This window comes from Bombus pascuorum, chromosome 7 (genome assembly GCF_905332965.1).
Source record: "Bombus pascuorum chromosome 7, iyBomPasc1.1, whole genome shotgun sequence".
Lineage (NCBI taxonomy): Eukaryota > Metazoa > Arthropoda > Insecta > Hymenoptera > Apidae > Bombus > Bombus pascuorum.
The window spans coordinates 729,185-744,335 of NC_083494.1; the positions used below are offsets into that span (position 1 = coordinate 729,185).

Below are 15,151 nucleotides of genomic sequence, written 5' to 3' on the forward strand. Positions count from 1 at the left end.
TTTTCACAAATTACTTTAATTTTCAATTTTCATTAATATTGTACTAAAAGTTCTGAAAGTAACTTTAATAAGTAAAATTGGTTCGGTATAAAGTTGAGGGGTTTCAAGAATCGAAAATTTTAAACTTGCACGATGCACATTCAGCGAGCATAGAAATAAAAGATACAAAAAGTATAAAAATATATAAGATCGAACGTTCGTAAATTAAATCTGTTGGTTAATTTTCATGAAGAGACTTTTCCGTTAATCCATAAAACATCGAAACGATTTTAAAGACTGAATAATGATATTTTGTAGAATATTTTATTAAAATGTATACCTCGTTATGCAAATAAAATTGAGATTCGGTGAAAATTGAATATTTTATAAATAATCGAATAACAGATACGTTAAAGTTCTATTACAGCTTTATTTTTTAATTTTTACTTTATATGATATAATATAATAGCATTTCAATCTATAAATATTGCAATTTTCTTATATAAACTTTTCTTTATAAATATACAAATAGTACATATTGTACATTATCGTTCGTAAGAATAAAATATCGTTCATCGTTCTACGACTATATAACTGAACATAAGATGCTTCGATCGAACGGATATCATCTTTTTTACGAAATCAATAAATCATAGATATAATTTATCAAAAAAACGACTTAATATTAAGGGCTTAAAAAACTTGACCTAAAATTAAATAGATAAAATTACATTAAGATTAAATACATGATCATCGGTGCTTGTACATATATTACAAAATAATTTTTTCATATAATCCATAATTTGGAAGGAAAGATCGATGGCAGATTATGAGCTGCTTATTTGCCAAACCAGTTAACTCCGCAAAATTAAGATAGAGAAAATTGAAACTATATGAGGTAAGCACGAATCAAGTGCTCTGGTACTAACGTTTCAAAAATTTTTAGAAATTGAGTTAAACAATTTGGTCTGTGATCGGTTCATACGTACGTCAGTTTTAACGAAACGTTGGATAGTTGCACATTGTATACATATATATTTATGTCATTGTTGCAGCAGATGAGAGATAGTATATTTTGAAACATGAAATTTTTACTGTTCTTGATTAAAAACTAGATTTTTTGACATTTTATATAAAGCATTATTTATTGTATAAATAAAATCATTCATAAACTTATGTTAAGGAAATTATGCTTGTAATGTTTCTAAAGAAATTATATAATGTACAACTTAAGATTAAAGATAACAGATTCTTTATAAATAGTTGTACAAACTTGAGTGTATATTTATAAATTTGGTTAAGTATATAAATTTTGAAACGAAATTATAGATATTTCTATCTGGCAACATACTTTCAACAATTTTATTTAGACACATTATTTTCTAAGTTGTAACATTTTCTTCAAAATTTTCTATAGAAATTATTTTCTTCAGTTTGACTCTATGCAACAAGTTTATGTATTTACAAATTAAATTCTGTCACTTTCTGCAAGTGAAGATGCAACTTAGTAAATCTGCTGAAAACGTTATCTTTCACAATGATCCTATAAAACATGCACGTAAGATCTTTCTGTATTCCTATTTGGTATAGAAAAATTATCATTGTTCGCAAACTTTGAAAGTATCGTCGAGTATTCGGTGGTTTCGAATGAGATGCAGACGGGGATAAAAATAAGTGAACATAGTGGAAGCAGTTATCGATGAAGTTATCGAACTAGTACTATAAGTTTTATTTATTACATATCCTTATGGTATATAGATTATTGAGTAAGTAATTATTGAAATTAATATTTACACTTTTGTATAAACAAACCATATTTATCGAAATTTTATCGATACCTATTTCCACTATCTGTCCACTTTTTTCGCAAACGGATTCTTTTTTTGTTTACCTTGTTAAAAAAATTGTTTGCGTATTTAAAATAGCATCAAACGTTTGAGAAACTATATTCTGGCAATATATTCGTTCTTTTCAAAGCATATCTTTGAACAGGCGTGGTCTGTGCCATTAATATTCTACTTGGAAATTTGGACGGTGGTGCTGGTATCTGTTTTGGTAACTCGCTGGAAGTCACCATAGAGCTCTCAGTAGTGGAGAGATTATCTAAACCGTAAACTATAGTTAGTCTATTAAGTTTTTTAGCTTTCTTTTTCGAAAGATTTTTACCATATTCACGTTTCGTATTAGTTTGATGGTCAATTTTTTTTAACGGTCGAATTATTTTATTGCGATGAGATGTCCAGTCAGTTTGCTTTTGCAAAGGAGGTGTCACTCTAAGAAATTCTATAGGATCGTGAATAGTAGTCGTTCTAGATGTTACGCCTTTCCGAAAAGAACCGCTATGACCTCGTACGTTTACATAAACCTTTGGTCTGCTATTCTTTAAGTAATAAAGCTTTTCATCGAAACTTTGAAACTTCGACGGATCTGCTAAAACGTGTCTGCCCTCGTTAACCGCGTTTGCTTTGAAGTTCACACTTGAGCCAACATCTCTCACACCAAAAATTGAGCGAGGTAGCACTTCTGGATTTGGATAACTCTCGTTGCGAGCTTCTTCAGATTGTTTCAGCATCGCGTGTATGATATTTTGAAGGCTGGACGCGTCCATTTCGTCTGGACTTTGAAGTTCAATTTCTACAAGACTGAAAAAGAAAAATAGCTTTTTTTTAACTCGGTTCGTGATGTTTTAATATTTGTGAAGGCAATTATGAAAGATAGTATTAAGCGTCAGTTTTCATAAAATAAATTTTCAGAGGCGAAACAAAATGCAGCTACGTGCGTCATTAACGAATGGGATCAAGGATATAAATATTTCGAAGTAATGTTCATTCGTATTAAAACACGATCGAAATCTCCTGTTTACAAACGATAATATACATCTAATATGCTTAATTTCTTTCCTTTGTCATTAATTAATTTTCTTTGTCACAAATTCGTTAACATAATCAATTTTTATTTCGTATGGCTTATATGACAATCTTCATTTACTTTTAATGGTTTTTAATTTTAGCGTTACGAGGACGTAAAATTGCGACGATCCTTTTAACTTTAATCCATAATTCTTTTTGTTTCATAATTTTTCACCATTTTCCCTCCGTATCAAAGTTTACCAAGGATGTGACTAATTTTAAAATTGATAAGACGATGAAGGTCGGAGTGCAGCGTACTAAAAATCAAGTATAAATTGTCCAAACCGATCGTAACGGATCGGTCGTTCAGACGAGCATTAAAATAACAAAATCCATAATTTATAACGACAAAGTAGAGAAGGAATCGGATAGAAAGAGAATAAATCAGGATGAAGCATAATTAATTAAGCAGTATTTTATTCTGCTTTTTCTTTTATTAGGTCTACACGTATGAAAGAAACGATCTCGAATAGTGTCGAGCCAAGTGTATTCAGCATGGACATATGGGTACCATTGAAATCACCGACTCTGTCTTCACCGTCTTCGCCGACGATAGCTTTAACTGACAACAGCGTTACCTGACTGGCGGTATTAGTACTGGCAAATAAGAGAGAAATTTTACTTATGTAGGTTTGTTGCTGTAGACGATCGACGAATTAAGAGAACTGACCCAAACCCGTTACAAGGTACAAGCTGGCTAGCAAATTAAGTAAATTTTGGTTCAATTTCAATTAATTTACCTTTAGTTTGAGCGTAATTTCAACACAAATCAATATCAAGTCCATAGTTTGCGTTAGGTTCGAGATAGCATCTTTGAACCATCGTTAGGTACAGCAATAAAGCTACATAAGTAAAAATCCTCTCTTATTTCCTTGCACTACCGGTTAAAGCGGGTATCGGTGAAGTCTATGTCGATGATTTCAATGGAACCACCAATGATACATAGTCCGCATATGTATTCTATGTATCTTCCTCTTATGAGACACGTCCGAAGAATCGAAAGCACTCTTTTTCTGAAATTATCAAAAATAATGACAAAATTTCTTTCGTTTTACTTTAAGGCCCGCTATCCAGGAAGCGTAAGCGTAGCCTACTAGACGCAGCCATGCGTTTACGTCGATGCTCAGTCTGCGAAGCGTACGGATAAGATACATTTTGTCCCGTTATTAAAATGTCGAGCGACGAGCTCTCATCCTGTATCTCTACGTTTGTTTATGGTTGTAACGTATGTCTCGTTACGTACGATGTTAACGTCAGTCGTTATGACGAAAACGGTGCACATTACATTACTTGACAATGGTCGCTGCATGGAAGCGTACCGTTAGCATCAACGCGTCTATGGAGTGACATTTCATGGACAGTGGGCCTTACTTTGAACCTGAGCTAACATCAGATAATATATATACAGTTATACAGATACATACAGTTTCAGGAAACCTAAACGAGACAAAATTGGTGAAAGGAAGATATCGTAGCGTTGTTAATTTGTATATTCCGTTTGAATTTTCGTCATGTAGACCATGTTGATAGTACGTTGATTATGAAAGTACTTGGTAAACAATGGTTTAATTACACAACGTGTAAAAGATCCAGAATCTTAAATGTACAATTTTCATACAACTTTCCCTATCTTTACATTTACTTCTTACGCAGTCTTGTATATTGGATCCTCTTAAGTCAGTCCTACTTTAGCCACGGATCATAGTAACGTTTTACTAATAATATAGATATCTATAATGACGTATACGATAATTGAATGAATGAATATAATCAAATAGCGTGCATTCAACTGCCACGCCAGAAGCAGACCATATCTAAGGCTGGCGCATACATAGACTTATAGAATTATGGGTTTATACTAAGATGAAATGGGATATTATTTAAAACTAGAACTGTCAATGTCTAAAGTGCAAAATCTATATTAAAGAACTTGTATCAAGATGGAAGATATATGTATGGAAAAGTATATAACGTAAGGAAAAAAAGATTGTTGAAAAAAAGATAGAGAGAGATGATGATTTGTTTCTAATAGGTAGAAAAGCAAAGAGCAATCTCTTCGATTATTTCTATCTGATGATTCAACGGGGTCCATTTTCTTGGCACGGCATCTCTGATCTGTACTTCTTATGTCTATGATTATTATAACACAGTCGAAATCCGGAGAATCGCAAATACGTCAAGTGTACTTTTGTTAAAAAAAATTTATTCGATTCGCTCTAACAACATTGGTTATTTTAATTCTTATTATTTGAAATATGCTTTTATAAGCGGAAGTTGTTTTATCCGAGACTCTTAGTATAACGATAGCGCGTGACTTTATTATCACTTGACATGGAGATGTGACTCTGGGAGAAAGGAAGGAAAGAAGAGAAAGTGAGAGTATTTATGCAGAACAGAAGAAAAGTAAAAATTATAGGAAGTTATAATAGAAATTGTAAATACATAATTAATACCTGTAATCGTTGGTATTAGCATTATTAGCTCTTTCCATCTCAGAACTGTGTGAGAAGCTTGGTAAAGATTTTCCCCCGTAGAATCTTTGGTCATTTCCTTTTCGATCAAAGTGTTGGATATAATTTGGTGAAGAGGGTGGCCTTGGAAGAACCATTGCCGAGAATGATCGCTGTATAAGTGCAAAGAGCACCGTTGCCGTGTAGTAATTTACCGCTGCTAACATTCTGGAATGCCATTTTATATTTTAGAAAAGGAAAGCGTAAAGTCATTTTTCTGTGAATAGTTTACTTCTTAATTACTTTGTTGTACAAATATGTTGCTATCTTCAAGTTAACTATGTATGTACATTTGTTGAGAGTAATTAACGAGAAGAGAACTTTTATGTATATTGTTTATCGTAGCGAGGGTTAAAAGTTAGCAGATCTTCTTTGATTACATAAACGCACATGGTTCAGTGGAATTTCGTTCGCTCTTTAACATGTTACCTATATACATGTATGATATAAATATACATTGCAGTGTTTGCAGCATAATTTTAGTAACCTACATACTAAGTCTTACATTGCCATGTTATAACATATCTGTACCTTGAGTTACCATAACTCATTATATATATTATTATACCTAACTATAACATATTTCCATATATACAGTATACTTAATGGCAAAATATGCCTAATATTATAATATATCTGGATATTCTATAGATATATAGCGATTTCTGTTTATTACAAATATTGTCCACTTTCGCTACAATTATGAGAAACGAAAAAGAGGAGAACGTTAGCGCACCTGGTCACTCACACGAGACAGTATGTAGAAGCGTGTTACAATAAACGCGCAGTGAAAGTTTTACCTGTTCGCAAGAGCAACCTTAAGGAACAGAATGATACAATTTCTCTTGTTTCACTTACGTAAGCCATACGTATACCAAAGTAATATAATATAGTTGTCATAATCGAACAAGGGAGCTCAAAACTATATTTAACAGGAGAATCGATTTAAGTAGATCAGAGTTGAAATTTTATATTTTACATCGATTTTTCTTCCAAAATATCTGCTATCTCTTTAATATATCTTATCTTTCGTAATTCAGCCTAAAGCGTGAACTATTTAAAATATCGAACTGTTATGTTAAATTTTTGTTCGAAGGATATGGAATTTTTGCAAAATCGCGCAGTCGGTTTCTCGCATTGATCGTATTATTTTTAAGAATATAAGAAGAAACAAATGCTAGAGTCAGTTAGTCGTTTTCTTCGAATGAAAAGAGAGTATGAACATTTTTATTTTTACCGTTAAACACGCGTAATATTCATAAAAAGTAAACTTGGAAAAATGATTTATAATTTTTCTCGATCTCGAATCCTGATCTCAAGACTTGAATTTGAAATGTATATTTTGTCCGAAACTGATCAGAACCAGAATTTACGAAATTAGATAAATTTATTTTTCAAATTGTCACGAATCGACCTACCTTTCTCTTTTTCCCAAGTATGAACGTTCAGCTAAGTAAAATAGTGTCTTATAGAACTCGTCTTGTTTCTGTAAGTCGCATGTTATGCGAATATGGAATTACAATCTCCCTTAGATGCGATGATTCGTTCTAATAAACATCGAGTTCTTAGGTTTTATCGTGCGGCTGTGGAAGATAGTGGTTCGATTCTTTTAAACAATCCACTTACCTCGAACCAAGAATAGAACAGAAGATTGAAAATCTACAATTACTTCGAGTTTGTTATATTATAATATCTTTACGCTTATCTTTGTTTTCGTTTTATATTATAATTAGACCTAAGAGTTAAACAAATTCATACTTCTGATTTTTAAAATTGTTTTATCTGACAAGTATTATAGAAAGCACTATATTCTGTTCTATATCTTATATATTCTTCTCATATTACGTGCATTCTGTGTAATTTTTCACTTTCAAACTTTCTGTGAAAAATCTGCAGTCCAACTGTAGTATAGCTATTAGAAAAGATATTCTAAATAATAACTATAGCACATTTAACAAATTTTCGCTCCAATGCTTATCAGAAAAGAGTTGCTTTTTGGTTAAAATAAAAATTTGTATAAGTTTTATGGAAGATGAAGATTACTTTCAATGGTTCTTAGAAACGTTCGACGTTTATAATAATTAACGCTATAATAATTCAAGTAAATAATATCCCTAGTCATAAATTGATACATTGTAACAGTTTTTTATGGTTGATGCTATTAAAATTGTTAATTGTAAATTTTATTGGATACAAACGAACTTTTAAGTAGACTTTTATCTGTAACTAATTAAAGTACTAAAGGAATAAAGATCGTACAAGGATTAGAATAGTATTACTGTACACGATAGAGTAATAACGCCCAATTAACAAATAATAAGTAGATCTGTCCTGAAAAAGCGAACTGGAATCACTGAATGATAAAAAATCGGAACAAAACGCAGCATACGAACACGAAAACACGAAATCCAAAGAATCACAAATATATCGTGTAATCATCGTGAAAGTTTCAAGTCTAAAAAACTGATAGATTTGTGCATCGAGTAAATTTTCCTCTTTTTAACTCTTTGTTACAAAGTGCCGTTTAATATCGAGGAAAATACCGCGCAATAATCTCTGTAATCGTGTCTTACTGTTCGCCTAGCAGAGTAACGGAAAGGTCCTCCTTTCCAAAGAGATCTATGGTCCGACTTGTCAGTGGGTGTGGTTCTTTCGATGTAGGTTCGCGTTAAAGTGGAAACAGGTTCTCTTAAAAAGTGCAAGTGCATTCGTTGCCCTGGTGAACGTACTCGGTTATACTCGGTGAACGTAGGAGTCCACGTGGAGTCGGTCTGTCAAACGATTCAAGTTTCTATCGGCAGTTATGCCCGCATTCGGTCGCTTCCAAGTTTCATTTTCGGTATACCGTACTTTGTACTACTTTTAACTTTTGTTTTAATCGATTATCGTAGTTATTCCCAGCTTGCAACGCTTATTGTCGCTGCGTACTTTAAGAAATTACGTTTCCTTCGAATGCTTCGAATTATAACTTTTCGATTCGATAGGTTGATTCTATGTGCAGGTATACGCGTATTACGTATACTGCGTTTCAAAAGTATACGGACGCTTGCTTACTTTTCACAGAACGTGAATTATTTACAAAACGATGAATGGAAAGACGCAAAGTGGTCTTAATCTTTATTAGAATCGTCATGACACGCAAAAAGATCGGTGCCTGCAGGTGTCAAACGCCATGGGTAGGTTTTATCATTTAATTTCATCATACTCGGTTTGTTTGATCGTTAAGTTATGAACAAGATAAGGAAGGTTCTTCCAAATGGATAGATCAATTGTCGTGATCAAATCTGGCAATGATTAAAACCGATTAACACCCCGATGAATCTGGAAAATATTTAATTTTAGTATGTCATGGATAAATTGATAAGAATCAGTTTATATTTCGTAAAACAGTAAATATCGGTTTTCTTCGTTATTTTGTCATTAATTCGTCCGGTCGTCACATATTTTAATTACATGTACTGTTAACGTAAACCGATTAAAATTTCCACACATTTATGAGCGGAAATCTATATTAATTTGAAATTTATATGAGATAGATTTATTAAAGTTGAACGCACAAAGATATTGCAACGCTACATCACGAGGTATGTTTATTTCTGTGCACTGTTACTTTGCATTAAACCGTGATACCGTGACTTTCTATCAAAAAAAGAAGAAAAAGAAAAGGAAACAATATTTTGGAAATCTCTTACATTGCAATTTATAGCCGATTAAAAACGTGGCGACACGCTGCATAATCATTTTGATATTATCTGTGCGAAAACAATTTAATGTTTCTACCGACTTCTTTAGTCTTCCATTTCCAAATTTCTAGTTTTTCACATTCGTTGTATATCTTTTTATACCGCTCTTTTCGGAAATTCATCTATCGCGCTAAAACAGGATTAGATCGTATTATACTTGAAATAATTTATCTCTTTCTCTTGTTATATTAGTTACAATATATAAATTAGCTCCAACATTTGTATTTGTGTTTTATGGTATGCGCGTTGCGCTTTTAGATCGTTTTATCGAAGTTAGGTGACGCACACTTAAATAATTACAGTTTGACGTTTCGTCTCCGGAAGGAAATCCATTAACTTTTCGATATTGGGAAATGCCATCTACCTTCTATGATTTTTCCAAAGTAAGAAAAATTATAAACTTGTTATTGAAATAACTGAAAAACTGCCTTTAGATACTAGAGTGCTGAAGTAAATTTTTACATATTGTCTTTATTCTTGATTATAGTTTTGCCTGATTGCCTATACACTGTTTTAAAACTTGCAATATACAAAAGCAGTAATTTATGCATCGTAATATCGTTGAGGATAAAGCAAATAATACCAAGACTCGTGTAAAAAGCAAGAAACGTACAACGTTCCAAGTCCTGATCTGGCGCCAGTAATGACTCAAGTACGATCCAATGGAGTTTTATGAAATTTAACGACAGTATTTTAATTAGTTTTACGATTAGTCTTCCTCTTTAATCAATTTCTGACGAGATCGGAGAACACAGGACAAGTGTATCAACAATTATATTTCTTTTACGATTCAAATATTTTATGTGGCGTGCAATACAAAAATACATTCATCAAAAATCAAACTTCAGACATCTAGTTGTATTCTATACTTTCCTCTTACTTTCACATTTAGAACATCGACTATCGATTATCTATCTCTGTATGGACATCAAATCCACTTATTTGACACTTGATTTTCTCGAAAATGAAACGTCCAATGCAACTTTATTATTCTCGATTCTCCTCTTATTTCGAGAGGTACTATTTTTGAGGTTTCTCTGATCTCCACCTTTGTCACGAATTACGGACTACCCTGTGTATCTTTTATTAAAAATTGCGCAAGTTCGTAATCGGGAATGAACAATGTTCCGTAATATTTCGAGATGACGTTCTGTTCGCCACTCCCATTGTCATCAACTGCGTTAGATTCTGGAATTCTTCCATCATTTCCTTTATACAAATACACGAGATTTGTATTTAAGAATAAATCCTTTAGTATCGATTATTTGTAGCATCTAACTTTCCATGGGATCCGAGTTCTCCAATAAGCTCTTCCGTGTTTCATCTTTCACTTCGTAACATCTTCGATTTATTTTTTAACGTAGCAATCGTTTTAAGGCGATCATCCGATAGAATAATTTACACCAGATGTATTCTATGATATTTACTTCTCTGTCGACTATCTGTGTCGAGCCCTAGGTGTTGTGTAAAACCATTAGGAAAATGGTATATATTATATGCGTGATATGCATGTACGCCACGTCTGATTTGTTCTAAAAGTACGATATACAGGGTGTCCCTAATTTAAATGTCGAAACTTTGGGAGTGCGTCGGGGACCGATAAACTAAGAAGAAGAATCCTTCGGAGATTTCCTCGCCCTTGCTCCATTTTGAAGAAAATCGCGACAAAGAAATTTTCCTTTCTACGCTCATTAATTCGTGTTATCGTCTATTTTAACGAAGATACTGTTCAAAATTCTAACAGTGGAGCCTATTTGCAGCTGTGCATTGCTCTGGTGATATTTGATGCACCGCAGCTACGATTCAATCTCGTTCGGATCGGGAACACCCTGTACGTTTCAAGAAATCGTTCAAATTACATACTATTTTTGTTATCCGATAAAATAGACGTGCAATGTCTTTATCTTTCGAGAAATGTTATTCCACCCATATACAGCCGGGAACAAGAATAAGTGGGCAGGTAGCGGAAATAGATATCAATGAAGTTTCATCGAACTACCGCAGTGAAGTTTTATTTATTACACGGTGGGTCCGGTTTATCTGGAAACGCTCAAACATCTCGGAGAGTTAGAAAACTGCAGCCTTGTGTCTCATAACAAAGCCATATCGATATGAATCTGACGATCGCGAAAAGCATCTGTACAATTTCTGTGAAACATCTTTTCGTATCGTTCATATTTTTCCAGATATTTGATCGTTTGCGGATAAGCCGGACACTCTGCGTACGTATAAAGTATGTATAATATCAGATTAAGTATTAACAAGCCCCCTCTTCTCTTCAAGATATTATTCTCAGTGTATTGTTCAATTCTTTTTTTATTATGCTTAAATAAAAAGTGATATTTCGTGCATTATCATTACATGCATCTTTTTTTACTTTAATCGATAAAAATATTTGTTTGACGATGTAGAGTAATTCTCTAAAATAATTCATCCCATCAGTTACTTCTCTGTTTGTCATTTTGCGTTAACAGAATTACACTTTACGTGTAAGTTTGAGATGTTATATATACATCTTTGCATTCAAAATTGAAGCATATCCATATCGCTTTTCTTATACCGATACGTGTGATTCGATAGATTATAGAAGTTAACGATTGAATGTAAAGTAATTGGATCGGTGGTTTTGCGCAACAAGTGCTAATATCGTATTTTTGCAAAAGTCAGTTGGACCCGGCCTTGAGTCTGTAAGCGATTCTGTATTCCGCATAAAAAACTACAAATGGAAATTGCATCTTCAAGCGACTATAATGGAATTTGTACATGCGAATGTCGATATTTTTCATGAAATAAACTTCCTGCGGAAAATACCAAAGTCGATATAATCTCTTTTTGTATTAAGAAAAAAAACTAGAAACAACAGAGACGCTTGTTCAATTCAGAAATTATTTAAACGCGAATTTTTAAACATATCTTTAATATCGTTAAAATCTCAATTTTTTAAGCACTACAATATCATTGATACTTTTTGCACCAAACCACAGAGAGCACAATCGTTACATTATTGTACTATGTTTGTTACAAAACACTTTGTAATTTGCGTAGCAAATCTATGAATCTATATGATAAATAACGTTAGTCTTCGTTGGAAAAGGGAAAATTTACACGCTCGTGGTTTATGCGTAAAAAGGACAATATATTATCTAGTCGGAAGAAAGTGTCGATAAAATTGGCAATAAACACGGGCGTATCTAACGGTAGTTATCGATGAAATTGATAAGAGATTTTGCTTGGTAAAAGTGGTTTGCGCGTACCTGAAGTAGAATGTTGAAATAGGTCAGCGCGAATACGATCTATTTGGATCAGTCAATGTTGCGGGTGTAGTAGCTGCGGTTGTTCGCAGCTATCTAAAAACTGGTGCACTTTACACCGATAAAAGTTGACCGACATCAAGCGTTATTTCGTTACAACAAATTAAAACTACAAACTTGTATAAACTTGGAAATAACGAATCACTTATGATAACTAAATGTCACTGGATTTCGCATTTTTTAGCATTCTGTATTCATCGGACAATTTGTCGGTCATGATTTGCACGTGAATCTTAACGATGGAAATTCGAAACGGTCCTGTACGATCGAATACGCGTTACACAGATGATGGCTCTGTTTGCACTGCGGCCACGGATCGAGCGAAGGTAATGAAATAGCTAAGTGAAACGTCGCCCTCTCTCTTTCTCTCTTTCTCTCTTTTCCTCTTTCTCTCTTTCTCTCTTTCTCCTCCCTATCTCTTTTTCACTCTATTCGTTACTTTCTCCTTCGTCCTTTCTTTGATTTTCAGTTTCTTTTTATTGATTTCGACTACGATCGTCCCTATAACAATTAGTGTACTATATACTTCGTATTCCCGCAGAATGGCAAAGTTTTAATATATCATAACGTTGATTGGATCCAGGACGATGGAAGAGTGTTATATTTTTAAATATTTTATAACGTTCTAACGTTATAATTCTTATACCGCAACTTTTCCCACTTTCCGTTACAATTTTCGCGTGAATTTTCAAATAGAAAATTATCTGTATTAATAACATTATTACAAAAAATTACTATTAACAGATGGTTAATTTATGCTTATTTTTTCCGTTTAATCAACCACATAACTTTTCAATTGATCATTCTGGCAACGAAATATTTCGATATTTGCAAATAGGTTCTCTTCTCTTTGTATCCCTAATTTGACGATCTCAAAGAGAACCGTCAAGACGTTAGCCTCTTTTCATGTCCAAAAAAGTTTGTGACACGTCCATGCTGTATAATCCCTCGAAAAATGTAAAGTTTCCTTTACGAAGATCGATTTATCGTCCAAACTTATAGTCGCTAATCTACGAGTATAATAATGATTTTTGTACAATATAATTGCTTCTTCAAACGAATAAATTCCGTTTATTATTAATTATACTTTTCTTACTTAACTATACTATGCTTATTAATAATACTTTATTATTATATAATATTACATTGATGATAAAATAACAAATATATAGAAACATATATAATATAAAGGTTTAGAAATATGTAACGGTGATGTATGTGTAATTATTCGTTTAATCGCCTGTGTCAGGGTTCTTTTACACGAAACCATTACATTTAAAGAAGTTCATTAGATTTCATCAGTTTTAAAACGAGGTGGCTAACGGTTTCCTTATCCATGGAAATCTCTTGGTAGAAGTATACGGTTGCACTGTAACGACAAAACGGTTTTATTTTCGACGGTGCAGAAGATGTCACAGGAAATCCTGCCATTCGAAGCTAAGAAATTGGTTAAAATGATTCATTGAGGATTCAACTTTGAGTATCTTTTCATAGATCGCCTTAAAATAACGTTGTTTTCTTTCCGGTCTTGATCCGTTCCGTGCAATGTCCTCCACGCGATATGGATATACGCAAAATATCGAACAAAATTTTAACTGTGCTATTTTATATTTAAATAATGCGCAAGTTTATTTAAAACACTTTTTCGAATAGCCTACAATCTTTTAGGAGATATAATGCGCGGATTAAACTGGTTCCATCTCAAGGAAGACGTCTTACGATGACCACCAGATTTGTCTAAGCGGAGGAGTTGTCGAAATTAGATTTCAAGGTGTTCTTTGCTTTTTTAAATGGAAATATACTTTCCTATACGTCATTCGATACAGTTTTTAATTCTCTACAAAAAAGTATTGAAGTACTAGTATCTAAAAGTATACAGTTTAAAAGATATTCCAATGTTAATTGAATAATTCGGCGCATGAAAGACGAGGGACATAGATAAACATAGAAGAAACTTTACGAGATTAAAGTTAAGATATTAAAATAAAATCTACAAACTAGAGAATTAAAAAGTGCATCGATCATTGTATAAAGAAATGTACATTTCGTTAAAAAAGAAAAGTCAACTTGCAACCTCGATGGCCACCCAGATAACATTCGTAATCATCAGCCAACGTTCTCCTCATTGTTGTTAGTTATTGCTTATTACTACATAAAACTACTACGATAAATTTATGAAATTAATATAAATTATAAATAGACTGGCAATTTCTATGAAAAATTTAAAAGCGCAAGAATACACAGAGCGCTTGTTCCATGCAAAAATGTATAAAATATCGAAAATACAGTGTTCTCCATAGTACGAAGGTCGTGCAAGAAGAATACTCGTTTTAACGTAATATACTTGGGTATTTTGCGATACAACCACCACCCTATTTAACACCTATGGTAACGCGAAACGAGCAATTGCGTGCACTGTATGTTTCTGCAGCAAGTTCACATAATCATAGTTTCATTCACCCGAAAACTCTTCCGATCGTATTATACTAATATAGAAGATCGAAACGTTGTACGTTTGTCCCTCGATCGTGTCTCAAGTATCGAACCGATTCGCTTGAAAATTGGCATAAGAATCGTTGAGATGCCGGATTAGGACATAGGCTATCTACTTTTCCTTAATTCGCAGTCGTATTATTAAAAAATTGAGAAAATTGTTAGGTTTTTAGGTATATTTGCGTGCTACAGGTTCGCGCCCTTAT

The 15,151-nt window shown here is 33.0% G+C and overlaps 2 protein-coding genes across 5 annotated transcripts in view; one reads left to right on the forward strand and one right to left on the reverse strand.

Annotated features, from left to right (window-relative positions):
- LOC132908976 (unconventional myosin-Ie-like) overlaps positions 1 to 15,151 on the forward strand; it is a 36,149-nt gene that overhangs the window by 12,453 nt on the left and 8,545 nt on the right. The gene's annotated exons all lie outside the window — the stretch shown is intronic.
- LOC132909016 (uncharacterized) lies at positions 1,560 to 12,745 on the reverse strand. The gene is made up of 3 exons (XM_060963597.1): positions 12,396 to 12,745; positions 5,342 to 5,566; positions 1,560 to 2,621 (listed from the first exon to the last, which is right to left on the reverse strand). Exons 2-3 carry the CDS (start codon positions 5,563 to 5,565, stop codon positions 1,907 to 1,909), a joined length of 939 nt encoding a protein of 312 aa, XP_060819580.1. The 5' UTR covers position 5,566; positions 12,396 to 12,745; the 3' UTR covers positions 1,560 to 1,906.

Bases quoted from the DNA above. Each gene is read 5' to 3' on its own strand.
- LOC132909016 (XM_060963597.1), bottom strand. From the start codon at position 5,565: ATGTTAGCAGCGGTAAATTACTACACGGCAACGGTGCTCTTTGCACTT. The intron at 2,622-5,341 runs GTATTAATTATG...TTTCTTTTTCAG, and splicing joins GCTAATACCAACGATTACAG to TCTTGTAGAAATTGAACTTC.